This window comes from Micropterus salmoides, unplaced genomic scaffold (genome assembly GCF_014851395.1).
Source record: "Micropterus salmoides isolate LMB-PRFRI ecotype aquatic unplaced genomic scaffold, ASM1485139v1 Ms_hic_scaffold_23, whole genome shotgun sequence".
NCBI lineage: Eukaryota > Metazoa > Chordata > Actinopteri > Centrarchiformes > Centrarchidae > Micropterus > Micropterus salmoides.
Genome location: NW_024041484.1, coordinates 1,664,074 through 1,691,302, shown reverse-complemented (window position 1 = coordinate 1,691,302; position 27,229 = coordinate 1,664,074). Strand labels below are relative to the sequence as shown.

General features: G+C 41.2%; 1 protein-coding gene across 1 annotated transcript in view; it reads left to right on the top strand.

The window, feature by feature from the left end:
* The window catches only part of mpped1 (metallophosphoesterase domain containing 1), an 89,931-nt gene that overhangs the window by 23,125 nt on the left and 39,577 nt on the right, over positions 1–27,229 (top strand). The window contains exon 4 of the mRNA XM_038739309.1: positions 10,620–10,845. Within this exon, the coding sequence (XP_038595237.1) occupies positions 10,620–10,845 (226 nt within the window). The remainder of the gene's footprint in view (positions 1–10,619; positions 10,846–27,229) is intronic.

Genomic DNA, 27,229 nt, shown 5'->3' with positions numbered 1-27,229 from the left:
CAGAATCTTTCAAAGTAAAAGCTCAGTTCAACTCCAACTACAGCATTACAGTAAACAAGCTTCTCACGCTTTTATTTTGTTGGCAAAACCACTAAAGAGGAAGTGATTATGTGAGTAACTGTTGCTATCATGACTGAGATCTATTTCAGCATCGCTATCAAAGTATTTATTTATATTTTTTGCTGCTATCAAAGCACCATAATCTGGCAGTGGTCCAGATATTATTGAAGTTTTGGCGAGGGTCCATAATCACAGAGAGAATTAATGTGTATCCATTTCAATGTTTGTATAAACTTTATTTAATGTGTGGTTTGTAATGGACTGTGGTGCAGTGATGATGTTTCACACTCTTGGCTCACATTTTCCATGTTATCAATCAGTGGCCAAGTCACAATAACACATGGTTTTACTGAATGATTAAGTAAATATAATTTCTTAATATATCTACCCAATGAAACCTCACTTCTTGACTGGCTACTCTCTGCTGTCTCAGAAGAGACACTTTTGTGCTGTGTCAGCCACCGTAACTGTCCTCTGCTCTTTGAAATGGTAGACTGGACAGATGTTTGCAATTCACAACCCTCACCACTAGATGCCACTAAATCTTACACACTGAACCTTTTAAGAGGTCATGTTATGCTCATTTTCAGGTTTATAATTTTATTTGGGGGTTGTACCAGAATAGGTTTACATGGTTTCATTTTCAAAAAACAACATATTTTTGCTTCAGCCAATAACCATGGCTACGGTTCAGCAGTACATGTTTGAGGCTGAGTCTGATCCCAAAAGATAGGCAAACAACCAGAACCAGTGCCACACTAGCCGCATTAGCATTATGATGAGTGTTACATAGTGACGCAGATAGGTTACAGAAGTAAAGGCTGGACTACAATCAAGCTGTTTTCCATTATTATATAGCTGCAGTAACGGAGGCTGCATTTTCAGGACCCCCGCAGTCCTAGGACCGTAGTTCTTTTGCGACAGCGCCATCTAGTGGATTGGTGGTGATCATGCACAGCAACACAAAGGTGGTTAACCCTGTCTCCAAGCACAGCTGTAGGGTCGCAGTAACTTAGGTTTAGGCACACACCCTGTGATGGTTAGGGTTAGGGTGATAGGCTTCAGGGGGCTGTCAAGAGTAACATGCAGTTCCGGTCCTAGGATTGCTGTCCTGAAAAAGCAGCCTCTGGTACTGCAGCTACACACTAATTCCTTTGAGCTGGACTTGGAGCTTTTTCACTTTGCAAACCTATTACATACACAAAAAAATATGTAACACAATAAAGGACAGGGGAAATGCCAAAAAGCATAATATGACCTTTTTAATGGAAAATTCTTTCTTCATTAGAATCCCCAGCAGCAGCAGCTAAGCACTGGTTATTCTTCCTTCCGTCCATTCAATTGTATGTTCATAATAAAACATTGACTGTTAGATAACTTTAAATTTTTAAAACTGCAACAGGTTACAGGACCTTCTCTCTCTCAGACATATTAAAATAAAAAGTGCTCCAGATTAGGTGTTCACTGTTATCTGGTCTGTGCTTGTAAAATATCCACCCTGTCCGTGCCTACTAATGTAATACCAGATAACCTCTCTGTATTTCTCTGCAAAATGCTAAAATGGGTTTGCCAAATATACTGTGGCCGCCATTAATACACCTGGGCGATCCGCCCAAGTAAAGTCTATGTGGGAAACACGGCTTATTTTGGACTTGCGTTATGTCTTCCACACCAACGACATGTTTTAGCACGTGTGTGTCAGTTACTGTATGTGCTGCTGTGGGCACAACGTGAAACATCGTGCAGCGAAGCATGTATGGTATTGTGACCAGCAGAGAATAGTATATGTGACACTGATCGTCCCGGTCAACAGTCATGGCTGAAGCTGACAATTGGCCCTTTCCAGTCACCAATTGATCGATCAGTGCATCTGTATTATTAATTGTTGGTCTCTAATCGCCGGCATGAGAGTTACATTACTCGTGGTCATTTGACCCTTTGGTAACATAACACCATATAACTGTTGAAAATAACATAACACCATCAAAATCAACTACCACTTGGAATTGGATTGAGATTGGTGATCACAGTGAAAAATGGATCACTTGCCACATTTTGTCAAAGTAACATTGTGACCATATCTCAATATCAAAACTCTACCTTGTTATTGTGTTCAAGGACACTCGTGTATATCAGAGGAGACATACTGTATGAGTGTGTGCACCCTCCATTTGAGGGTCAGCACCAAAACAGAGGGAAAAAAAGGAAAATATAAAAACGCTTAAATCCTCGAACCTCAAGCACCTCAACTTGGAGCTGCTTTCCCACCTGCGTTTCTGTGTGATGAACTGGCTTTCACAAAAAAATAAAGGTGTGTTCTGCAGTGTAGCGTGAGACTGCAGATGTCAGTAGCAATCCAGTTTAAAAGCAGACATGGGACAGATGGCGAGTGGCCAGTCATTTCATTCATAAACATTCATCAGAAGCCCACGTCGTGGTCCTAAAAAGTTGCAGCTTAATCTTCAACCACTTTCTCCTGGAGGCGACGTCGTCACACTGAACGTGGAAGTGGAGCAGACAGGATGAAAGAGACAGAGATGGAGTGTAGGAGGGCGAAAGAGAAGAGAGAGACCACCTACGAGGCTGCTTGATGATGCACTGTATCTGTCTTTGTCACTGTTTCAGGGGGTGTGTGTTTGTGTGTGTGTAATGCATTATGTTCAGTCAGGACATTGTGAAGTGTTAGGAAGTGCTGCTGTACTCAGATAAAATGTGTGTTTTGGATGCGTTGCTCAGTAGGTGGTGTTTGTGTACACCGTCTCATAATTGCTGGCTGTCTTTGTTTTGCGTCTGACTCTGTGTGTGTGTGTGTGTGATGAGACGCAGCAGTGTGGGGGTGGTGAGTTTAATGAAACGAGTGAGTATTAAGTTTAGGCTGAGGTGAGAAAGCAGAAGCCACGCTGCTGTCCTTCCTCCATCATCCATCTCTACCTTGTTGCTGGTGTGTTCCCTTCCTCACCTCTCTCCTTTTCCCTTTTTCATGTGACATATTCCTCTCTCACATCCAGCCTTCCCTCCCTGACTCATACACACACACATGCTGTAAAGGAATTACAACGATCCGAGCTGAGTCTTTAGCTTGTCTGTCTTTGAACATCGGTGCTGTTGCTTTTGAAGCTTTTCTTTGAATTACTGCATTTTTGTTGAAGCAGGCAGAGATAAAGGCCGGCTAAAGCAGAACTGGAGCTATAATCTCACTATGTTCTATACGGAAAGAAGACGTACATAAGCTGTGGGGTCTATACACACAAACACGCACAGGAATTTATGCAATAAACACAGAAACAGACGCTGATATTAAAGAATAATTCATATTTTCTTACATTGCCACAACATATTGCCACATGACAGGAAACAGGAGCAGTCATACGGTCAGAAAGGAAACCACAAGCGCATCTGAATTTATTACTGTTTTTATTTGCTTTCAGGTTAATGTTAAATTAAGTGGAAATTGTTAATTTGTCTATAGAACAGAAAATATATAAATTCAGGTATGATGCAAATTAGCGACAACAGGCGTAAACGAGAAACCAGGGCTTGCAAAAGGTTCTCAGGGACGTATCGAATATGCACCAACAGGCATTTGGGGAATACAAACACTATCTCAGCTGCAGTCTGAAAAGAAGAGGTGTGATGCGAATTTGCGACAATCTGCGTTTAGTGCAGTTTCCATCTAGTATTTACATACTTTCACTTGACTTTGAATGCAGGACTTTTACTTGTACTTGAACAGTATTATTAATAAACTGCTTTTCCCACTGACCTTTAGCCTTTGTTTTCAGTTCCAGTTTGGCTAAGGGTTGTCCTGATCTTCACACATGTTTTACTTACCCATACGGTGGAGAACTGACATGCACGTGGTTGCGTTTATGGCTTCTACATTGGGTTTATCCTGACATGTGCAGACAGGTAGTGCGGTCAGTGTGTACAGTCTGCATGGTCATACATTTGGAGTGTAAGTGGTGGACCATGATGTACAAGAACAGGTGGTGAAATTTGTGTGATGGCGACTCTTGCAGCTACTCCATCCATCCACCCATCCATCATCAACCGCTTATCCTGCGTACAGGGTCGCGGGGGGAAAGGCGGGGTACACCCTGGACAGGTCACCAGTCCATCGAAGCGCCACTCTCTGTCCAAACTGAATCCGTTAAATATACACTTCTCTTACGTCATGTAAACAAACCACCTGCGCTTCATTCAATTCCTCCAATCAACCACCCGTGCTTCACTCATTCCGTCCACCTGTGCTTCTCAATCCAGTCACATGCACTCACGTATATAAGCTGTCACCCGTTTTCTTCCCGTTTCTCAGTTCTCACATCCCTCCCACCCAAACCCTGCTTGTTCACCTCTTCAATGGGCAGCTCGATGGCCCAGTAACAGCACTGCGGCCTCATAGCAGAAGGTTCTGAGTTTAGACCTCGCTCAGCCCAGGCCTCTCTGCACAGAGCTTGCTGGCCATTTAACGTTAGCTGTATCGGCGCCTGATGTTGTTCAACATGTTCAAGTTTTCATAAAGCCGATGTCTGTGTCACTTTTTGTCAACCGACCAATCACAGCCTGGATGGGGTGGGACATTAACAAAGTCTGACACACTACAGCAAACTTTACAATGTTGAACAGTATGATTATTGGCAAGTTGTATGTAGCAACATACAAACAAATTAGAGACCAATGTAGAGCATTTATCTTGCACAATGATTTAATGAATAAAAACAACCCACAACTAATGGTAAAATAGTAAACTAGCCTATTATATGAAATTATAATGAACATAGTAATTAATATATTAATGTCATAATAACAATATACTGAACATTATACTTTTTATTTAATGTTAAAATATTATACTTATACACTCATTTACACTAGTTCCTCCTTCAGGTTGTAGATAGTGCCTCTGCAGTGGACAGATGTAGATTTAACCAGAGTCAGGATGCCAGTGTACCAATATGTGCTCCTCCTAGCCGCCTCCTCCTGAGAGCAACATGCTCCCCTTGTTCTGTTTTACATCTGTTTTACTAAAGTTATTCTTATAAATAAGTTGGTGTTGCTGGTGTATCAGAATAGAATCAGAATCAGAAGGAGCTTTATTGCCAAGTAGTGTTTTACACATACAAGGAATTTGCTGTGGTGATAAGGTGCTACACGTTGACAAACATACAGTCGACATAAATAAATGTAGAAATATATAAATATGAAATAGACAATGCAAGTTATATAAGAATAATAAAATGAATGAAGAAAAATAATACAACTATTTTTGCAGAGAAATAACAACGTCGCAGATATTTACATGTGCATTATTCCGGGTTTTTGTTGTGCAGACATATTGCAACGGAAGAGAATATTGTGTACATACATAAATTGACAATATAAAATTATAGAACAACAAAGATTAACAATTAACAACAAATATGTGCCAGGTTTGTGCATGATATGAAATAATATGTATCTGACTATAATCCCACATGCAAGCCACAATGCACCAATCAGAGTAAAGTTTTCTGTGATGTGTTTCTTAAAAGCTGTTTGTGGCAAAATCTGTAGTTTTGGACTGGTGGCAACAAACCCTGTATTTCTTCTTATGTTTGATAAACTTTATTTGAGCTGAGAAATACATATTATACATATTTCAAAATATCTGTATTTTGTACATTTTCCTTAATAATCAAGCACCATTTGTTTCATTATTGCAATTACAAATCGCAATATGACTTGTTCTCCAAATCGTGCAGCCCTGTATCTTACCAGAACCCTCCAGCTCCCTGGCTAGCTCCCTCCAGCCAGCTGCCACCGCTACCTAGATAACACCACATTTCAACTTCATTAGTCAACCGTTTCCATGCAGGGCTTTCAGCATGAACAAAGAGAAACAGGAATAAATAGAAAAAGGGCGTCCGACAGACATTACTATAAAAAACAAGGCAGTCGTGTCGCATTCCAGGTGACATGTTGATTAAAATACATTTCCAGCCAAAAAGAAAGACATTGACAGTAATCTTACATAACTCGCTAACATTTATGTACAGTACATTGTGTTTGGAGTGTATAAAGTCACATGAAAAGTCACCTGGAAGAAAACATGAATGCTTTTAGGTTTATTTAGTGATGCACTGTTTCTCAGGTTTGCCTGTTCTTAGGTCATAAACAGAGGAGAGAAAACAATTTAAATCAGACTTAGGAAGTGGATCACCACTTTTACCTCACTTGCCTCACTTGCTCTAAAGCTTACAAAATGCTAATGAAAGGTAAAAATTATCAAGTGATGCAACAAAAGAAAAATGAATGAAAATTTGGCCTGCACGACAACAGTGAAAGATGTTGAAATACAATATCGTAGGGGGGGTTTGGAATGTAGGTAACGACACACACACAAAAATGGCTCCTACGCTATGAAAAATAAGATTTCAGTTGTAACAAACTGAACTTTTCCTTTAACATTTGAACAGAAAGTTTTGGCAAATGCTTCTTGTGCACATAAATTCAGTCCTACTGACACACACACACTAGTATTAATTTAAGCATTTTGGGTTGGCAGGAAGTATTTGGCCCCTGTTTTCTGCAACTGCATACACACTCATAGACATTCTACAAACACATACACACACTTTCGTATTAAGTTATTTGGCAAGACATTTTGGCTACTAGGTATCTACGCACATACACACAGTTAGAAATTAAGTTTGTCTTGGCAGGCAGGACATTTCTGGCGTTTTTGTTTCTGCATGCACACAAACACACATATAATAATGCGCACACATGTATGCACAATGGGCAGTAATCCCCCTGTACATGCCAGAGCTTTGGGCAGGGCAGGGATTTTCCTCTTCAAAGAGCAGACCACCCATTGCAGCTTTGGAACAATGGTGGCTGAACTCGGAAGATTTCCTGTGGCGGGGGAGGGAGTCCACAGACATACAGATACTGTAGCCAGTGTTATGTATCAAGACACACACACATGCACATAAACAAAATCATATGCATGCTTAAGCACAGAGCTCCAGGACCATATACATACCTGCCGCCTTGTGGAGCTCATGGGAGGATGCAGGTTTTTGTGGTGACAGACAGAGAGCAGGTCTGAGATGTGAGACTTTAGGGGGGCAGGCGCTTGACGAAACAGTAGACACTGACTGAGAAGAGATTGAAAAATAACCAGAGAGGAATAAAAGGATGAAGGGACAGAAGGAAAGACTGAAGTCGATGATGCGGCAGAACACAAGGTGGCCATCCATACTGCGCCCCTGCTGATTCTCTCACCGACAAATTAAAACTATTTGTTGCTTTAAAGCAGCCTTTTGAATTCAAAGACAAAAGATGGCAGGGTGACAAAGAGCGGCCTGCGTGTTGTGGGTGAATGTCTCCCCAAATGTTTAGATGCCCCCCCCGCACACTCACACACTTCCACCCGCATCCTCCTCCCTTTTCTTCTCTGTCTTTTGTCACAGAAGCAACACATCCATTCTCATTTGATGCAGAAATTGTCTTTTTGTGAAGGATTTGTTCTTTGTGGACCTGCACAATAAGAGACTGCATTGTTGAATTTCTTTTTTGGATTGTTGTTATTTTTTCATTGAGCTGTTGGCTGGGACAGAAAATTCCAGCAATAAACATATGCAAAAACTGGCTGCTTTTACTCCAATTTAACAATGTAATGTGCAGCTTAGTTGGTATTCTCATATTGTCAATGCAGCTTTTTTCTGGAGAAAACTTAAAAAAATTCATCCGTGAAATTGAAATTTAATTCTGCTAAGTGTGTGTGTGTGTGTAGGAGGATGGTGAGGTATTTGTGTCCAGCTGGTGGAGTTTTATATTTCTCCGTGTGATTTATTTCTCTCAGTTTACAGTTGGCCATCAAACTTCATGGGTGAAAAACTGCTCACGTTGCAGAATATCTGAGGAGACACAGATAGTGTTTATTTATTGAAAAGTATTTTTATTTAAATTTGTCTTCCCTCTGGCTCACACACACACACACACACAAATGCATGGGCACACATACAGTTTCTCCATTTTGCTGAGGACCTCATCCAAAGCAGCTTTCATTCTTCCTCAACTTGTCTGTCTTTGAACATTACTGTCGGTGTGTCACTGTGGATGATTCCCTTTGAATCATTACATTTCTTTATGTTTATCTGCAGATGAAGGTAGCCCAGGTTTTACTGTTGGATGTAAAGCATGCCACCTCAGAGAAAATTTCCCCTATCTTACTTGGAGTAGAAAATAAATATTACAGGTCAGAGCTTAAAGATTAAAGATAGCTTCTGCTTGACCTTACTTCATTAATTTTTCATTTATACTTAGCATTTGTGCTATGCATGCACTCTCTGGTCAGTCCAGTTTTCATCTATCACATCACACTCAGGCTGCTCCAGTCTTCAAAGACTGAAACAACTAGCTTAACAAGTCTCCAGGTAGAGTCTGTGCTCCCATGCGGCCACTTGGCTCCTTTCCTGGTAAGCTCCCCCCCCCCCAGAAACTATCACAGTCGTCATTATGGCTGCAGAGAAAATATGTGTTGTCTGATAAATCTGTACCAGTGCAGTGCATTCAAATTTATGGTAGAATTTTTCCAAGTATTTCATGCAAAGTAATCAACGTTTATTCTTCCAATGAAATCACACGGGGTCCAAAAGTGTAATGTTTACTTGAATATTTCTGTATTTCCCCACCTATTATATTTCTCAATACTTGTGAGAGAGAGGTCAATATTGGACTCCAGGACCCACAGTGCAGTCTATAGGATGTGGAAAACACGATGGCACTGCATTAGACATTCAGATTTTTTTTTGGAGCTGTAAGAAGACAGCCCCAATACCTTCAACACTTGACAGAGACAGAGACAGAAATAATGATCAAAATTTTATTTGGTAGTCTTCCTTCAACCTTGGTTTATCCAGGGATGACTGAGTGAACGCTACTTCAAATGCCAAAGTCTGACATAAAGGAATTTAAAACATCTTCTGATTGTGCGGTGGCGTGTGCCTTTGTGGAGGGGCAGCCTCTCATTTACGGGGCTTTTTTGGTGTCAGCTTGACAACTAAACACAAGCCCTTCTGCCAAACAAATGGGAGCTGTGTTGGGGGGAGGGGGCGTCCCCGACCCAAACTGCAGAGATGGGCACTCTTTGACAGCTGCTTTCATCTTGTTATTATTCCTCCTTCACACTCAAGGATTTTTGGGCTTCCTAAAGTATTTCTGTCGCTCTCTCCTTCCTCTCCCTCCTTCTATCCCCCCACTCTTTCTCTCTTTCTGTCATCGGGCTGTGATTGGCTGTTATGACAGAGCCGTCGCCGGGCTGTCAGCCTCTTCTAAAGCTCAGTTTAATTACTCCTTTTCACTAACATGACACGTGCATGCACAGATGCATGCAAACTCGCACACTCGAGGGAAAGTGACACACAAACCGGTCTGCTCAGCTGCATGCCGCACCATCCTGGCAGTAATATAAAAAAAAGCCATGGTGATTGAACTCTCCGTCATCCGCTCTACCTGACAAAGCAGACCCCCGCATGTTTGTCAGAGTTGGCTCTCTGTTTCGTCAGCAGAGCTTTGAAAACTTCATGTAGATTTGTGAAAGGGCCGGCCGCTGCTGGGTTTGATGGGCGCAGATCGATCGCGGGCCCCGCTGTGCTGGGCTCTGAATGGCCAATTAAAGCCATTGAGACGGAGAAGAAAATAGGGGCTGATGTGAAAGAGTGGGTGTTTGAGCAGAAGAGGATGATAAGAGAGAAAGGGGGAAAGATGCAGCAGTGGTTGCTGTAGTCGGTAAATGTTTAATATTCTGCATCGTAAACTTCACAATGGTCGCTCTTTCTGCTTTCCATCCTGATTATTCCTCCAGATAAAGATTCCCTGATGGATGCGTTCAGCTATGCTTCCATAAACAGAAGACAGCAGTGCACTGGGTTGAGACCTTGACTGATGGAGGGAAGCTAAGACAGATGTACAGATTTGCTAGAAATGGAGAGGGAAACAATGAGAAAGCCTTGTCGCATGTGAATGCCAAGCCGTCTGGGATGGGTTTCATGTCGTCCTCAATTTTCCCTCTTCTCCCTGTCCCTCCCCACTCTGTCTGCCACCCCTCTTTCCTTCATTTCCTTTCTCTCACCCCCTCCCCTACATCTCCTGTCTCTTCATCTTCCCCATCTATATCCTTATGTCTCCTTCCATTTTCTATTTCCTCCTCTACCTGTCCTTCATTTTACATCCTTTTCTTAATCCTTTCTCTCTTTCCATCACCATTTCCACCTCCTTTCTCCTCATCTACACATCTTCTCTTCCTCCCCTCCTGTCTTTTCTTCTAAACCCTCTCTCTTCCCTCTAATTTATCTTTGTGCCACCTCATTTTCTGGCTTCGTCACTCTTCATCTGACCTTCTTTTTCATGAAATTTTGCCTCCTCTCCACATTTCTGCATCACTTCCCAATCACTACCATCTTTTCCTTCATTTTGCTGCTGTCTTCTTACCTTTCTCCCATTCTTTTATTCTCTCCCTCCCTCCTTTCCCCCTGCCCTTTCCTTTCTGTCACTTCCTTCTCCTTCCCTGCCAGGTACCCTGCCCTACGACATCAAGATAGTAATCGCTGGAAACCACGAGTTGACCTTTGACCAGGAGTTTATGGCTGACCTGATCAAGCAGGACTTCTACTACTTCCCCTCTGCCTCCAAGCTGAAGCCGGAGAATTATGAGAACGTCCAGTCTCTGCTCACCAACTGCATCTACCTGCAAGATTCTGAGGTCACAGTGCGGGGCTTCCGGATCTACGGCTCTCCATGGTGAGTAACCTCTACTTCTGCACTGCACACAAGTAAAAAAAAAAGTACTTGGATGAGGTATCACGTTCATTTCCATTTTATGTCAAATTTAAACATTCTTATGATCACTTTTACAAAAGATTTTGGCCTTTTTTTTCAAGGTTGGGTGGCCCCAAGTGCATCTTTTTTTTGAGTGTGAAGAACATCATTTCAGAAGTATCTAGTATATCTAATTACACAATCCTCAGAGCAGAGTTTCTCTCTGTTATCCTGAATGTCCTGTATGGGAGGAATGGTCAATGACACATTTTGGTAGCAATTTAAGCCAGTGTTGGGCAATCCACGTGCCTGTGCCTGGAGTGCAGATACGTTCAGATGCAACAACATATACCCCAAATCCTTCTAGAAGTCAACACATCATTTGATGCCCAAATAGCACACACTTGAAATGTCTTGCAGACAGATGTGCTTTGAGCGTGGCAAATAAGACAATGGAGTATCCTGATGCATCATCCCATACATAAAAATTCCAGTGAGGTGGGCATCTGCTGTGACATATAAATGGAATTCTCCTGAAAAATAAATTCAGTGCCCCCTTTTGATCATGGAGGTGTTCATACAGAATGTCATAAACACCAAAATCCACTTGCAGACTCTGAGTCTACATTTCCATACTTAGGAAAGTGATTACCACTCCCTGCTGTACTGAGCTCAGTGCTTCCCCCTGGGGAGGGCCGAGATCAGACTGTAGATGCCAAACAGTGTGCACATTCTACCTTCATATAATAATCCATTTTTGGCTTGCTGAACTAGCTTCAAACATAAAAGATAACGCACTTGTGTCCAGATATTTCGGGAGGTTTAAGCAAATCGTTAATTTCATCCGTCCATCTTTGAATTACTGAAATTAATAATTTATTTATTTTATTTATTTAGCTTTGATTTGCATTGCTTTCTATTTCCGTATGTGTGAACACATGCATGTGCAGGTGATCTGTGATCAGCTTTGTGTGTGTATTTTAGTGACTAGGCAGAGGGCAGTGTCTGAGTGTGTTTGCGTGTTCCCCTGGTGCTGGATAATTGGTTTGCTGTGATAGCAGGGTCCCTGAGTTTATTGCTCTGGCCACTGCGGAGAGCTGCCTGAGGTGATGGTGGTGGAAGATGGAGATGGAAAGGAAGAATAGACAACCCAAGAGACAAAGGAGAGATGTAGGAAAGAGGGAAAAGGTGGTGATGGATGGAGAGAAAGAGACATATAGGGAAGAGATGATTTCATTCAGATGCACCGGCTGGCCCTGGCTTGTGTAATGGGCACATGAGGTGATGAGTGTGTGTGTGTGTGTGTGTGTGTGTGTGTGTGTGTGTGTCTGAATGTGTGAATGTGTGCTCTGCTGTGAGTGTTTGCACCCGTGTGTGCTCTCACTTGCCTTGGACTGAATGCTGTGTGTGTGTGTGTGTGTGTGTGTGTGTGAGAGAGCCTCGGGGTGTGTTCCTGCAGCACAGAGGGGCTCCAGCTGGAGGCTCTGTGCGCCCCCCACCCGCCTCGCACTGCCTTCTCCCCTCTTCCCTTTTTCCCTCCTTACCTCCTTTATCTGTCCTTCTCTGCTTCCTTGCATTTCCTTCCTCCATCAGTTCAGTCCTATCTCCTCTGTTCCCCCATATTTGATGGTATCTGCATGTAAATGGATGACATACACATCATATGCCTCCTCCACATGCTCCTACCTCACTATATCACCATGGCGATGCCAGGCTGGTACTGCTTTATGGCCCATGGACAACAAGCTACAACCACTAGCACCATCACCTCCACCACCTTGAGGTGCTATCCAACTGTCTGATTATCTGACCACCTGATTAACTGAAGCTTGTCCGTCTGTCTGTGAGTCTGGAATCTGACAAAACAAGAAATGAATACAGACGGAAATACAACAACTTTTGGATGGTTTCCCAGTCAGTTCTGTACAGATATTCCAGAGGATGATGCGTAAACACTTTGGTGATCCCCTGACTTTTCCTCTATTGCCACCATAAGGTTGACATGTGGTTTTGAGTGCTGACTCACCAACTGTTGAATGCATTGCCATCAAATTTGGTACACAGATTCATGTTCCCCTCAGGATGAACTGGAATAACTGGCAATGTTCTGAATTTTCATCTAGCACTATCTTCAGGTCAAAGTCTCAATGCGTACAATCCTTTGGTTTCTGACCGTGTACCTGCAGAACTAATGACATTCCCATCAACCTCAGTTATACTTTGGGTTTACTGCTAGCTAACAAATGTTAACATGCTAACAAGCTAAACTAAGACAGTGACAATGGTAAACTGGCAAAAGCAACCATTAGCTCTGGTTTCTACATTGCTCTTTGCTAATAAAAAAGATAAAGGAGAGACAAAAGGTTTGACTCAAGACTTGTTGGAGCTTTGTGAATCTGGGTAATTTTCAGAGCTGAAACCGGATCCAAAATGGAATGTGGCTATTGGAACCCATTTGTATATCCTATAACACAGCCTTAGTGCCCTCTCTTATCCTCTTACCTTTTCTATTCCCATTTGCTGTGTTGTGATTGGCTCTGTTTCTTCATGTCTTTCACCTCCTCTCATTCTCCATCCTGTTGTCTGCCACTGTCTTCATCACTTCCCATCTCTTCTTCCTCCTCCATCCCTCTATCCATCTGGCTTCACGGGCCATTTACTCGTTCCTTCTGACATCCCCCACTCCTATTTCATCCTCTCCTTGTTCTCTCCCTCTCTCTCCCCCACAGAGGTAGTCTGATGTTGTGTGCCTCTCAGCGGACTCTTCCAGTCCATCCCACGCCTGGATCTAATCCTGCAGAGAACCTGCGACATACATACAGTCACACTCATAGAGAACCCCGGAGGAAAGTAAAACAGAGGAACCGGAAACAGAATTATGAAGGGTGGACAGTGGCTGACTGTGTGTGCTTGACATGTGTGGCTGCAGTAAATGTAAGGTTACAATGGGAACCAATGAACTTCAACTAGTTCCTTTACATCTCACCATGAAGAGCAATCTGACTAGACTGCTCCTCTTCCTCACTCTCTGACTGGGTGAGGCAGCACATGAAGTTCTCAGCTGATGTGTTTGTTTGCTTGTAGTTGATAGTTTGGGTCATTTTACACTGTTGCATCTTAGTTCTGGTCCAGTTCCTGTCCACTCTAGCTTTTTAAAATACGAACCAAGAGGAGCAAACATGAAGATATACAGACTGACAGGTAACTCAATGACTGGAAAGTTTTGATGTTGTCATCCTGAGATGGATTTGATATTTGTTTAGCTTGTGAAGTCACACTAAAATCACATATCTTCTATCTTAAAGTACTGTGGTTAGTCCTAATTCCATTCTGCAGTAAGGCTATAATAGTAGTAGTAGAATGTGTGATGTGTTGTGAAAGTGACATTATTAAGTATATCAAAAAGTAATTACAAACACTGAAAAGTCTTGTATACTATAAGTAGGAAGTGTAGTGACTCCTTAAATGCTGCATAGCATTATAGTGCAAATTTCAAACCAATCAGGAAAACTTATATCTACCATATGTCTTTGTCTCAAATAGTAAATTGTTTCAGTGCTCATGTCCAGTCATCCATCGTCAACCGCTTATCCTGCATACAGGGCTGGAGCCAATCCCGGCAGACATCGGGGCAAGGCGGTGTACACCAGGTTGCCAGTCCATTGCAGGGCCACACATAGACAAACAACCACTCCCGCTCACACCTAAGGACAATTTAGGGTTGCCAATTAACCCAGAGAGAACCACGCAGACACGGGGAGAACATGCAAACTGCACACAGAAAGGCTGGAGCAACCGGGGTTTGAACCCACGACCTTCTTGCAACAGTGCTAATCATTGCACCACCGTGCCGCCCATGTCCAGTCCTTTTATTTATACAGCCCAATACAGTCTGTACAGCACTTCGGCACACCAACAAAGTTTCAGTCGACACTAAAGCTGTGGTAGTAGTTGCTTTGAGCACTTATCTTGACGTTATTTATGACAATAGAAGAAATATGCCAATTGTTTCAGTCAACTTAAAACCACTATTATTATAGTAATTTCTATGTTGCCATTTTTAGAGTTGTAATTCTTCTCTCTACTTTTCTCCTCCCTGTATTTGTGTGAGCCAACCCAGTTATTATTTGATTGCAATAGTTTTTATTTGAGGATTTTGAGAATATAACACAGTGGAGCTGTGGTAGTGTTTGTTATGGAAATCACCATGCATTGTAAGATCTTTGACTTTGTTAACCTATAAATTCAATTGTTTTTGGAACTACGGCACACCTGCAAGTCTAATGCAAAATAAACAAAAGCTGCCATTCTATTGCCTCCATTGTACACACCTAATTTAGAAATAAAACATCAATTAAGGGTATGAGAGTGCAGAAGCTTTGATTTATTTGCTAAACAAATTCAGTCCAGCGAGTCAGAATCTTTTCCAGAAATAACTGTAAACAACAGGAGCTAAGCAATGCCTGAAAAATGTTCTGTGGCCATATTTAAGCTTCCATTTTTATTGGGATGTCAACTTCCTCCACCAAAGAAAATGTCTTACATTTACTCCCTCAGTAAGGGGATATTAGTTTTCTTACACTAAGAACAAATAATGAATGCCAGTAGGGTGAGAGATTTCCAGTTGTTCGCAGTTTATCACCCTTTGTTTCACTGATTTTTAGAAAGTTAAGTGCAAACACATCATCTACTGCACATTTGTTCACTTGTAACATCATAGGACTCAGTCTGACTGTGAATTACTAGTTCAGATTGAGAAACTAATGTACAATATAGACGAGAGCATTCCAACATTAATGTTCCATTTAATAAGCATATAATTATAAGGTATTATCTGTCGCTCATTTATTAATTAAAATCGAGCTCAATCTTTCTATTACTGGACTGAATATTGCTATAAAAAAATCAACTTTTGAAATTAAATATTCACACAGAAAGTACATAATAGTTTCACCAGCTGGTATCACAGATCTTGGATGCTCTGTATCTCTCTACTCATAATTTAGCAACTAAGATTCTCGGCAGCAGAAACCAATCTGGCAACCTCGGCAGATTACATCTGAGTCATTATTAATAATGAGCTGCATGGCCGGGACACGCAGCTTTGCACATTTATGGATCTACTCCTCTACGAGCACAAACACAGCCATGAGTATGCGCTTCTCGCTCTGTGCAATTTGTTCATCAGCAGCCAATTTAGAATGGACTCATACTGATAAGAAGAGTGAAAACATCTCCTCAAACAAAAGCCTTTATCACAGTCATTCTTCTTTAAACAAACTGCATGCATCACATTGAAATTGAAGGTATTGCATACGGTTTCCTAAACAAGGTCCAGTCCAGTATAGCATTCTTACAGTACAATAAAATCTTCACACTTGACATATTGGTTAAGCTACTCAAAAGTACATTTACATTCATGTCCAAATTAGGCTGCTAAGGGGCCCCAGGACAAAACTTTGCTTCAGACCCTATTGACCCCTGCTGTACACAGTTTCATTATTTCCCTAGACACTCACTTAACATGAGTCTTTTTTTTAAGCACAAATGCAAAAGGTCCAGTTTCTCAAATGTAAATATTTGCTGTGTTTTTCTAATATTTTTTCTAGTCTTCTTTGTCAGTAAACATAATGTCTGGGCTTTCAACTGTTGGTCGGACTTTTTATACATTAAACATTAAACAATCAATGCATTTTCTACTATCTTGCAAAAGGTTGCAGCTTCACAGTAAATGATGGAATAAAAAAATTTAAACAATTTGATAGAAGACAATTTTATAACAAAATATTAATATTATAACACAATATTGACAAAAATGATTAATGTCTGGATGTCTCTCTACAGTCCTGAGTACCTGTCATGGTATTGAACTTTAGTGGTGTCAATTTTGAACAAATATGCAATTAATCAAATTATGTAGAACTAAATACCAGTCATACATGGCACACAACCACGACCCACACACACAATAGGTGTCTTTTGATTTAAGTTAAAACGTTTCAACATTACTCAGAATGTAAAGACAAAATAGAGATTTGAAAATCTTACAGCTGTGGCTCTGCCATTGTTGCTGGACTCGTCTATTGCATTCGATGCAGTGGTCTGTGGGGCCAGAGGGCTCTGTGAGCGTGACTGGCTGGCTGCCTTGCTAGCTTCCCCCGCCGGCAGTTGTGGAGCTCCTCAACTCCAAAAATGTTTGAACACATTTTCAATCCGCCATTCATCAACTGCCAATATTTGAAATCTACACAGTTAATTTCTCACCTCAAAACTTCTCAGTAGTGGATTCAGTGATGAAATAGCATACCAAAATTGAAGAATATAAAACACTGGCCCCTGTCTGGCTCACACAATAATGATGCAGTAAATAGTGACGATTCTCACTGACCAATCAGTGGTCTGCAGTGCACTTTTTTCACCTTTTGGTATTGCCTCAGCTCGACTCAGCTTACGAAAAAAGTGCCAGATACCAGATACAACTTTTCACCAACGGAAAACAAAAAAAGGTCAGTAGAGTCGAGGCGAGTCGAGGCCAGTTGAGCTGGTACCATGTAGTGGAAAAGGGCCAAAAGAGTGAACCTGGGGCGTGGGCCTTGGGGGTTCCCTGTCAAAACTTCCCTGTCTTAAAACAAGGAAGGCGTGTCGGTGGTGGGAGTGTGACAGGCATTCACACATGCAGTCAGATCACAGTTATCACAGTGGCCATTATTTTTATCTTTTTGTCATGACCATGAGGTAAAGAACAGAGATGCAGGTTTCAGCTTACAAAATCTACCAGGAATCTGTTTTTGTGTGCGTTTTTCTGACCTCACTCAAATGAATGATGAAGCATTGTGTTTCGACACAGGGCTGGAGACGGTTTTAAGACCTCCTTAGTCTGTCCCTTAATACTCTCCAACTTCACTAAACTTTTGATTTACCTTTAATGCTAAACTGCTAAATTCAGGGTAAGTTCACAAAAACAATTCTATTTAACTTAAACATAATAGAAATGTTGGCAGGCCGAGGACATGCATCATTTTGACTTGATTTGTCAGACAAGGGCGACATATTCCTTACCTGTCTGGCACTCAGCCCCAGGACCATTCATTTCTACAAACATATCTCTTAAAACTGCTCACAAATGGATAGTTTCATTTTTGAAAAAGGCTCAGTAATTTCCTGAAACAGCTGCTCACTGTAGTTTTAATCACACAAACAGTGCATTTTTTGGGGACTATTTTCAGCGGCGGATGATTGCACATAAGGTGCTCTAGTGAGTATTTGGGGCAGCAGGACGGTGTGTGGGAATGAGTCAGAATAAACTACAGTGTGTGTGTTCATGGTGATGAAGGAACATTTCACTCAGTGTAGCAGTGAGGCTCACTGATGGGTTTAATACTTTCTGGACAAAAATGGAGCTCTATGGCTCAGAGGAAGAAGAGATTTCACACACAGTACTTACATTCATAGCTCTTTTTTAATCTTTTCATGGAAAAAACGCAGAATATCATTAGCCTTATCCTTTAAAAATGTAGCCTATTTTCAAGGCGACTGTAGACATGTAAACATGCTATTTTTTAAGAGAATATTTGGCTCGAGGGTCTCTGACAGATGCTTCATATAATTGAATTCTAGGAGGCAACTCTAATAACGTTGAAACTAATCGGGTTAGAGACTTGAATCCAAATCCTATGGGGATGTTTTGTGGGGTCAAGATATAAGTCTAACTCAGGGAGAACTGGTTATTGGTTAAGAGTTGTTCTCTTCATGTACCGTCTTGTCTTTGAGTACGTTTTGCTGTTGAACTTCGGCAGGAAGGTTGAGTCAATGGGTTGAGAGAGAGACAGATAGAAAAGGCAAGAGAAGACAGGCAGGGGGCAGATGAGGAGAGTGGCAGAAAAGTGTCGTACTAACGCTGGTACTAATGGGTTAAATCTCTTTAAATGTTTATAATGATAGTCTCTGACTAATGTAAGATGTGGAGACGAAGAGAGAGACAAAGTAGTCTGTTTGTTGATGGGGGATTAACGTGAAGCGACGGGGGAGAGAAAGCAAGAGACCCTTTTTTCTTCTTTAAATGAAAACAGCAGAAATGTATCGCTCCCTACTGCTCCGCATGGAATAATTAAGGACGGAGATGCAAAAGACTCCTTAATTAGATTTTTTAATTATTGAGGATTCACTTCTCCTTCTATAGTGGCCCAATTAAGAAAGCTCATCAAAAACTAAAGAGATGAAGAGAGGCCTCCTCCTCTTCTCTGTCCCCCGCCTCGTCTTCCTCCTCCCTCTCTTCCTCCATCTCTTCCTCCACTCTCTCATTTGACAGAAATGGAATACCTGCGCTTCGTTTGATGGCTTGTCTTCGCTGATGAGCAAGAAATGGAAGGGACTCTCGCTGACTTTAATTAACTTGCTTCTTTTCATTGCCCCAGTGAAAGTAAAAGGAAAATGGGGGGTGGGGTGGGGTGGGGTGGGGTGGGGTGGAAAAGGAGAGGTAAAATGCAGCGGTGGCGCACAAAGCTTTTCCTTTAATGATAATCAGTCTAATGATGTTGGAGATGGCATGAAGGTAATTTGACCTTCTTTCTCTTCTCTGAGCTGTTGGAGTTTGCTTTGTTCTCCCTCTGATGAGGAAACACTTGAGAGAAAGAGAAGTTTGAATGATGGAGAAAAAGAATGATTGAGTGACAAATCCACCTTCTTAAATGTCTTCAGTTTGCATTACTGCCAACCATTTTTTAGGCTGATTTCCTTCCTTCCAGGCAGCCATTGGTTTAACTTCATTTCAGCATGCTATGAAAATTAACTGCAACTGAGGTAGATAGCTAATCCATCAGAGAGAACATTTAGTGTCCTTTGTTTTACACTGACATCACGTGGTAATGTGGCTGTAAACAGGGACCGTTTTGAAGAACAGTCCTTGTTGGTTCATTCAAGGACAGTCTGACTCCCAAGATAGGAAAAATGGCTGCTAAAACACTGGAATTCGAATCCGGAAAACTCATAAGCAAATACAGATACAAAAATGATTCCGGCAAATTCTTGCACTGGAAAGGTTGCATTTTTGCAACCAACTCTCAAATCTCGGGTGTTTGAAGGAGGCATTAGAGGCAAAGGTGTACCTAGCGTAATATACAGCCATAAAAATCCTTACACCTTTTTACACCACTGTCCTGGCAGTAGTGCATTTCTAGAGCTAAGTCCTGGTATCTCACTAAATTTATGTTCATGGAGACGTGGGAAGTTGCTGACCACTATTGTGATCCGTTTCAACTCCATTTAGTCGTGACGTAGCCGACTAGAAAACAGCTCTGTTCTCCTGTTTCTCACGGAAAATTAGGAATGGATTTTATACAGAAATTCAGAATGACAGATATGCAGTATAGATTTTTTGACTTCTTCAGAGCGTCAGAAGAAATTGTACCTTTGTCGAAACATCAACTCATAGAATAAAGTCTGTGCTGCATATGCATCATTCTAAGGTATCCCTCCCTACATTACTATACTTATTTGATACTTAAAGTGTATCAAGATGTCTTGAGCCGTAGAGCACACCTTCCCATATGACAGAGTGCCTAAGATAAACAATGGGGTTCAAACTTTCACAACATCTGCACTTTGTGCTGCTTAGTCATCATCTGCATGTGATTAATTCAGAATGACAAGCATCCATATGCTTCTCGGGGTTTTAAATCTGGTCTTGAGTCCTTTAATATGATTGAGGATTAGGGAGGAAGTTGTGGTAGACAGCAGGGCATATAAACTCACCAATATCTTTGCCTATCCTTAACTAGTAGACTGAAAGTTTATAACCCTGAGTCTGGGTTCTGCTTGAGGTTTCTACCTGCTAAAAAGGAGTTTCCTTGCCACAGTGGCCAAGTGCTTGCTTTTGGTGGGAATTGTTGGGTCTCTGTAAATAATATTCCAAAAGGTACGGTTTAGACCTGCTTTCTATGAAAAGCGCAATGAGATAACTTCTGTTATGAATTGGCACTATGTAAATAACATTCAGCTGAATTGAATTATCAGCTTTGAACAAAGCAGTTTTATAAAAAGATCTTATGATGAATTTTCTCCATGGTAACTGAGCAAACTCCATCCACTGAGGAAGACAGTGAAAGCTCCGGTAAGGGCTAGCAACTAGTTATCTTTTTGTCAAACTTATATTATAGTGTTTTCAGTCATGTATGTTAAGCATAGAGTTGCAAAATGCTCATATGAACAGTTGTTGTATATGAGCTAATCCATAGATTTTTTTTAAGACGTGCTCGGTGTCATAAATAGTGTACCTGCACTCAAAGCCTTCTGGGGCAATTTGGGTTTCATCTTGCCCAGGGACACTTCAACATGCAGACTGGAAGAGCTGGGGATTGAACTGCCAACCTCCTGATTAGTTGACAACCCGCTCTACCTCCTGATGAATACTCCTGCCTTCCCACCCCTGGTGAATACCTCTTGCAGGTTTATTGGCAAGTTATTCTGAGTTTATTTCCATAGTCTACAGAAATGAACTGAAACCAGTGGCTGCCTGGAAGGAAGGAAATCAATTTAAAAACATGTGGGATGCTTTGGAATACTGTCTGCAGTATTGTAATGTATGCACAGTTTGTAGTCAATGGGCAGTCATGCAGTGCTCTTGTAAAGATGTAAGAAGACAGAGAGACGTACATTTGGGAGTTTTCTTTTCCAGGCCTCCTCACCAGAGCCCACACTAAATTAACATCTGATTCACTGTGAGACTCTCAAACCCCCTGGGCCCTGTCCTCTCCTCTCTCCAATCCCCTCCCCTCCTCTATACCTTCATTCCTCCATCTCCCATCTCCATCCCCATAGACCTTACATTCCCACAGGACCCACATAAAGTAGCCTACGAACACTGAACATTAATAAACGGCTACTTAAGGGGGTTGGTAGAGGAACGAAGAAAAAAAATTGGCCTACTTTAACACTTGTCACTTTCCCACCCTCTCACACATCTTTTCTCCACCCACCCACCCACCCCCACCCAACCCCGCCCGCTTCCCTTTTATTCCCCTTTTTTCCCTTCCTACTCCTCTCCAATTTCTGTAAGTGCTGCCAGTCTACAACCCTGTAGCTGAATAAACAGTTATGGAGGGAGGAAGAGCAGACAAGAGGACATTTATTGTGTCATTTCCCTGGAGGGATTTCTCTTTAAATTACCTGTTAAATGGCCTCCAGGGGCAGGACTTCCACGTGTGCGGGTGTCAGCATTTGTGTGTGCTTGTGTGTTATGGTATGCTACGGGGCAACTTCCTCCATTTCACACATGCCTTCCCTCCCCGAGGCATGTGGCATTGTCAAGGAAAAAACTGAATCAAATTGATTCTGTCCTTATGTTCCTCCTCGCCTCAGCCTCTCTGTTCTTGCCTCTACACACTCACACACAGCTCTCCACCTCTTCTTCTTTCCGTCTCACCAGTTCATCAGTGAGCGGTTATGTTCGGTGGTTGACCACAGAGTCTGGAGAGTCAGGATGTCCAGAGACAATGTGACTTGAGTCACATCGTCTCTGTTTCTATTTTGTATTCACACACTTGAAACCAGCAAATAAGATGATTATGCTTCCTCTCAATACAGGTTTTCATTGTAGCAATTTTGCACAAACAAATGTGTTCACTGTAAAAGAAGGTAGATTAACTTAAATTGATCCAACTGCATTAAATAAGCCTTTCAAGCAAGATAGGCAAGTTGATGTACAGAAATTAAAGGACATTTTCTCACAGATTTTCTTTATAGAGAATACTGACAATCACACATGTGCATACTCTGACAATGTTAGGAATACTTTATTGTAATTGCAGGTTTTATGGTGAAGTGTTGTAATTTACTCTTTGGTACTGTATGTATCCACATATTATATATTATATATCATATTATATAAACGTTGATTTCACATACAATACTTTCTCACTCCAAATTCCTCACACATGGGCGCTTGGTCATGACGCACTCTTTTAGCCTCATTTGTGGATGTGCAGGGCTCCACTGTCAAGTTACAACAATAAGTAAAGTTGCAAGCAGCGTTAGGCGGGCCCTCGTGTCGTGTCATGTCACACTGGTGGGGCCTCGACTATTGCAATGCCCTCCTAGCAGGTCTTCCAGCTTGTGCGGTGAAACCCCTACAAGTGTCACCTTTGCACAAGGTGGCGCAATGAGTATGAGTGAATATTGGCCTGTAGATGTGTTCAGGGCATGACCATTATCAAACATGTGAAATTTGGTTGAAATCCAAGCATGTACAGTTTCACATCATAGCATTATCAATGTCTTAAGGGTCTTCTGAGACTGTTTTGAGGGGGATGGGACCAAAACTTGACATTTCCTCTGGCCAGTACGTGGTGCTATGACTTTGGGTGAATATTGTCACATGGTTTTGTTCAGGACAGGACTGTTATCCAATATGTCAAATTTGGTCACTTGTTCAACAAAGTTTCATGAGTTATCTCGCACCTTTAGGCAGTCAAAAATGCGTTTCATTTTTGGAGAAAGAAAGAAACTTCCTTCAGTTTCAATAGGGTGTGACCAAGTGGTAAGCTTCCGGTCAGCAAACTGATGCGAACATGGAAGTCCCTTTAACCTGCATTCTATCGAACAGCCAGCAGGGGCAACTCTTCTGGTTGCAAAAAGAAATCCGGCTGTATTAGAAGTAATGTTAAAATGACCCTACTTCTCAGCTGACCTCAGTAAACTAATTTTAAGACTATTCGCTAGACAAAATTGTCATCCCTGTTAAAATGACAGTAAACGTGAATTACATATGTACCTAGCTAAGCAAGCTAGCTAGCTTCACACATGGCTGTTAGCTCCACCGTCTCGTCCAAATATGGTCACGTTCGGTGCCGCTGGTTGCAAAAAATCAACATCAACATATCAGCAAAAGGCTTCAAAACTGCAGTCCACAAACCAACGGGTGACGTCACGATGACTACATCCACTTCTTATACAGTGTATGGGTGTAACACTGATAAAGTGGAAAGGGAATTAGAAGTGGTAAAATTGCTTTGGGATTTTATTTCCACAAGAGGAAGGAAACGGGGTACAGACTGTAAAGGAGGAGGAGAGGAGAACAGATGAACCACAGTAGAAAAGTTGAGAGTGAGAAAAGTACTATTAGGCCAATTTATTGTGCTGAGCTTAACAGACTTTGAGTTAGCCAATTATTTTAAGTCCCGGGAGGATCGTTTTTTTGTTGTTTTTAAGATTCTCCGGTGAGTTATTTCTGTGTTGTTTGGTAACTTAGTAATGATGTTAGCTTTCCACCGTTAGCATGTTGCTACTTGAGGAGAAGGGAGAGTTAGCTCACAACACTGATTCAATTCATTCATGTTGTGCAATTAATAGAGCAGAAAAGTTAGTCTCATAACTTTGCACTTTCAGACAAATTAGTTTAAATTAGTTTTGAGTGTGTAATATGTTTAATTGCTTTTCCATATGAGTGCATAGGGCTGCGATTATTTTCGTTGTCGACTAATTATTTATTCGATTAGTTGACTAGTCACGATTATTTTTGTCACCCCACAACCCTAACCCTAATTAAATTATTTATTATAAATAATTATAAAATATATTTCAAGTTAGAATTACTGATCTCCAACACACAGCCTAACTAGCTAACGTTACCATTAGGTAAACAAGGTTTACTATTCAGAATGAACACCAGTATCAACGCCAGGGGGAAACCTGGGAAGAAGACAAGACAGCGTAGGCTACTCCTATAATTCACTGATTTATGCAAACTTTTAAACTTTTAACTTTAAACAAAGATTTTTGCTTTGGAACTATATAAAATAAAAGAAAATTAAAAGCAAGTAGGCCTACTATAACCACAACTGTACACTAACAATGTAATGTCTATTTAGAACAATAAAGCAACAACCCCCTTTGTACTACTTCTGTAATTTATTTTTCAAAAGTGCTTATAGGTTTTAGGCAATAACTCAGTGGAGAATGTTCTGTAGGCTACATCACGAGCCAGATGTTCCTTGATGTACTTTAAGCCATTACTCATTACTAATAACTGACATTGCTAGCGTTTTGTTGGACAGATTTGGACTGCAGTGTTTATGAAAGAGAATAAGGGATGAGCTGCGTAATGCGCTACTGATCTGCAATCAAATGAGATTTTAAATAGGCCTAGTAAAATAAAAACTAAAATCAGTATGTGGCGGTCAGCGTTGATGAACGTATAGGAAACACTGCCTTTCCTCTGTTGTTGCTACTGCAGTGGTCTGAGTAACTGGGACCAGGGCGCTCTGTGGGGGTGACAGGCCGGCCGGCTGGTTGGCACCGCTAACCTCGCGGGAGCTTGTTGAGCTTCTCAACCCCGAAAACGTTTGAGCACATTTTCGATTCACCATCAACTTTGGTAAAACTGATAATATTTAAGTTCTACACAGTTGATTTCTCGTCTCAAAACCACTCAAAAGTGTATTTAGTGATTAAATAGCATACAAAACAAAAGCCGCTCTACTGTTCGCTTCTTTCCGCTGCTCGCGTGAAAGCTTCTTCTTCGTGAGTAGTCTTACAGTCAAGCAGGCATGGCAGACAGTGGAAGCGATATTGCCCCCAGCACTTCCTGTAGTGCATTGCAGTTAGAAATAAACAACCAGAAATGTTCCTATTATGAAGATTGCTATCTCCCCCTCAAACGGCATCTATGTAATGATGCGTCGACAATGAAATTTCAAATTTCAACAAATTTTTATATTCGACATTGTCGATTACGTCGACTAATCGTTGCAGCCCTAGAGGCAACAAGACATCCAGTTTTCCATCATCCATTCAGTTCTGTCATCCAGATTTGATTCTTCCATTGGATTCTCCTTCATGTGGGTCTCAGATAAGCAACAACATTTAAAAGATTTAACTACCCGGTTTGATGTGGATAGTGAATTTTTTTCCTAGTGAGAGTATTCTATTAGCTATCATCCATGTCTAAAGTTGTTACATGCATGCTTGTTTCATGCTCTGGCCCTAAATTTGCTACGTCTGGTCATGTTAGTAATAATATATACTGGTATGCAATGTCTAGTTAGACTTTCAAAATAAAACACACGTTAATTACGTAAGTTAAGTAAATTACATATGTTATGCAGCTTAAATTAAGTGAAAAAGAAGTCAGCTTTGACAATTGGTCTCATACAGGAATGAACACCGGCCCATCCTCCCTGACCACCTCCCTGCACAGACTTTTCACTACATAACCTGACATTGAGCTGACATATAATCAGGGGTGGAAATGAACTTTTTGGCTCACCTGCCATGGTGGCTGGTAGATGAAAAAATCCACCGGCCAAACATATTTTTTACTGGCCAAAATAATAAATTGCCTTTTGTGTCACATATACATGTATTTCCGTCCTTTTAATTGAGATAATAAGATATTATGTCAAATACAAACTTAAGAAGGGGCCGGAGTGAAATTTGAAGCAAAATTATATTATTGCTATTAAATGTACTAAAGACATAACAATAAAATGTTTTATAAACTTACAGATGCTTAGTAATCATTCAACTTAAATTTTATCACTGCTCACTCTTAATCATTCTTTATCATTCAGCTTAAACCTCCTCATCAGACTGCTCACTTTCTACAGTCACCCTCCAGAACCAGTCTACAGTTCATTCTCCTTGATCTCTGGGGAGGACAGCGGGACCATTACAAGATCTGAAAGCATGTCAGACACTAGACTAGACCGCCAACTACCCAGCTAAAAGCTAAAAACACTCCTAGTACAACTTATGTAATTAGCTCCTGTTGGGGTTTTCAACATACAGTCAGGTTTGGTTATTAGATAAGATATTCTAGAAATATTAATAATCAAATGTATTAATTATAATAAAAAAATACGGGGCACCACCCTGGAATCAGGGACCAATAATCAAATATGATCAGTCTAAAAGAGAGTTTGTCCACCTGTAGATGGCAAACAGATCAGGGTGAGTCCGTACACTGGCCGTGGCAACAAACTCTTACTGCAACATTATACACAAATAATCACAGGCAATAACTTCTTAAAATTATAACAGGATTTATTCAACTCAAGCACAGATCAATGATCAACAACTTTAGCAAGTAAATCACTATTAATCACTATCATTTAAGCCAATAAGCAAATCATACAACAATCTGACCACGTGGGTGGTCGCAGATCCGGTTCAGAATGGGCTCGAGGCTGGTTAATTTTGGAATCAAGATGTGATTGATCAAACCATGTGATTTCAAGATCAAGAGGGCGGAAAATCTATCTCTCCTGAACTAAAAAAATGGAGACGCACTCTGATGCTAGCCCGCTGTGGGTCACAGGTGTGGTGAGCTTCTGGTTAGATCACGTGGTGTGCATGTGGGGTTAGTAAGCAGAAG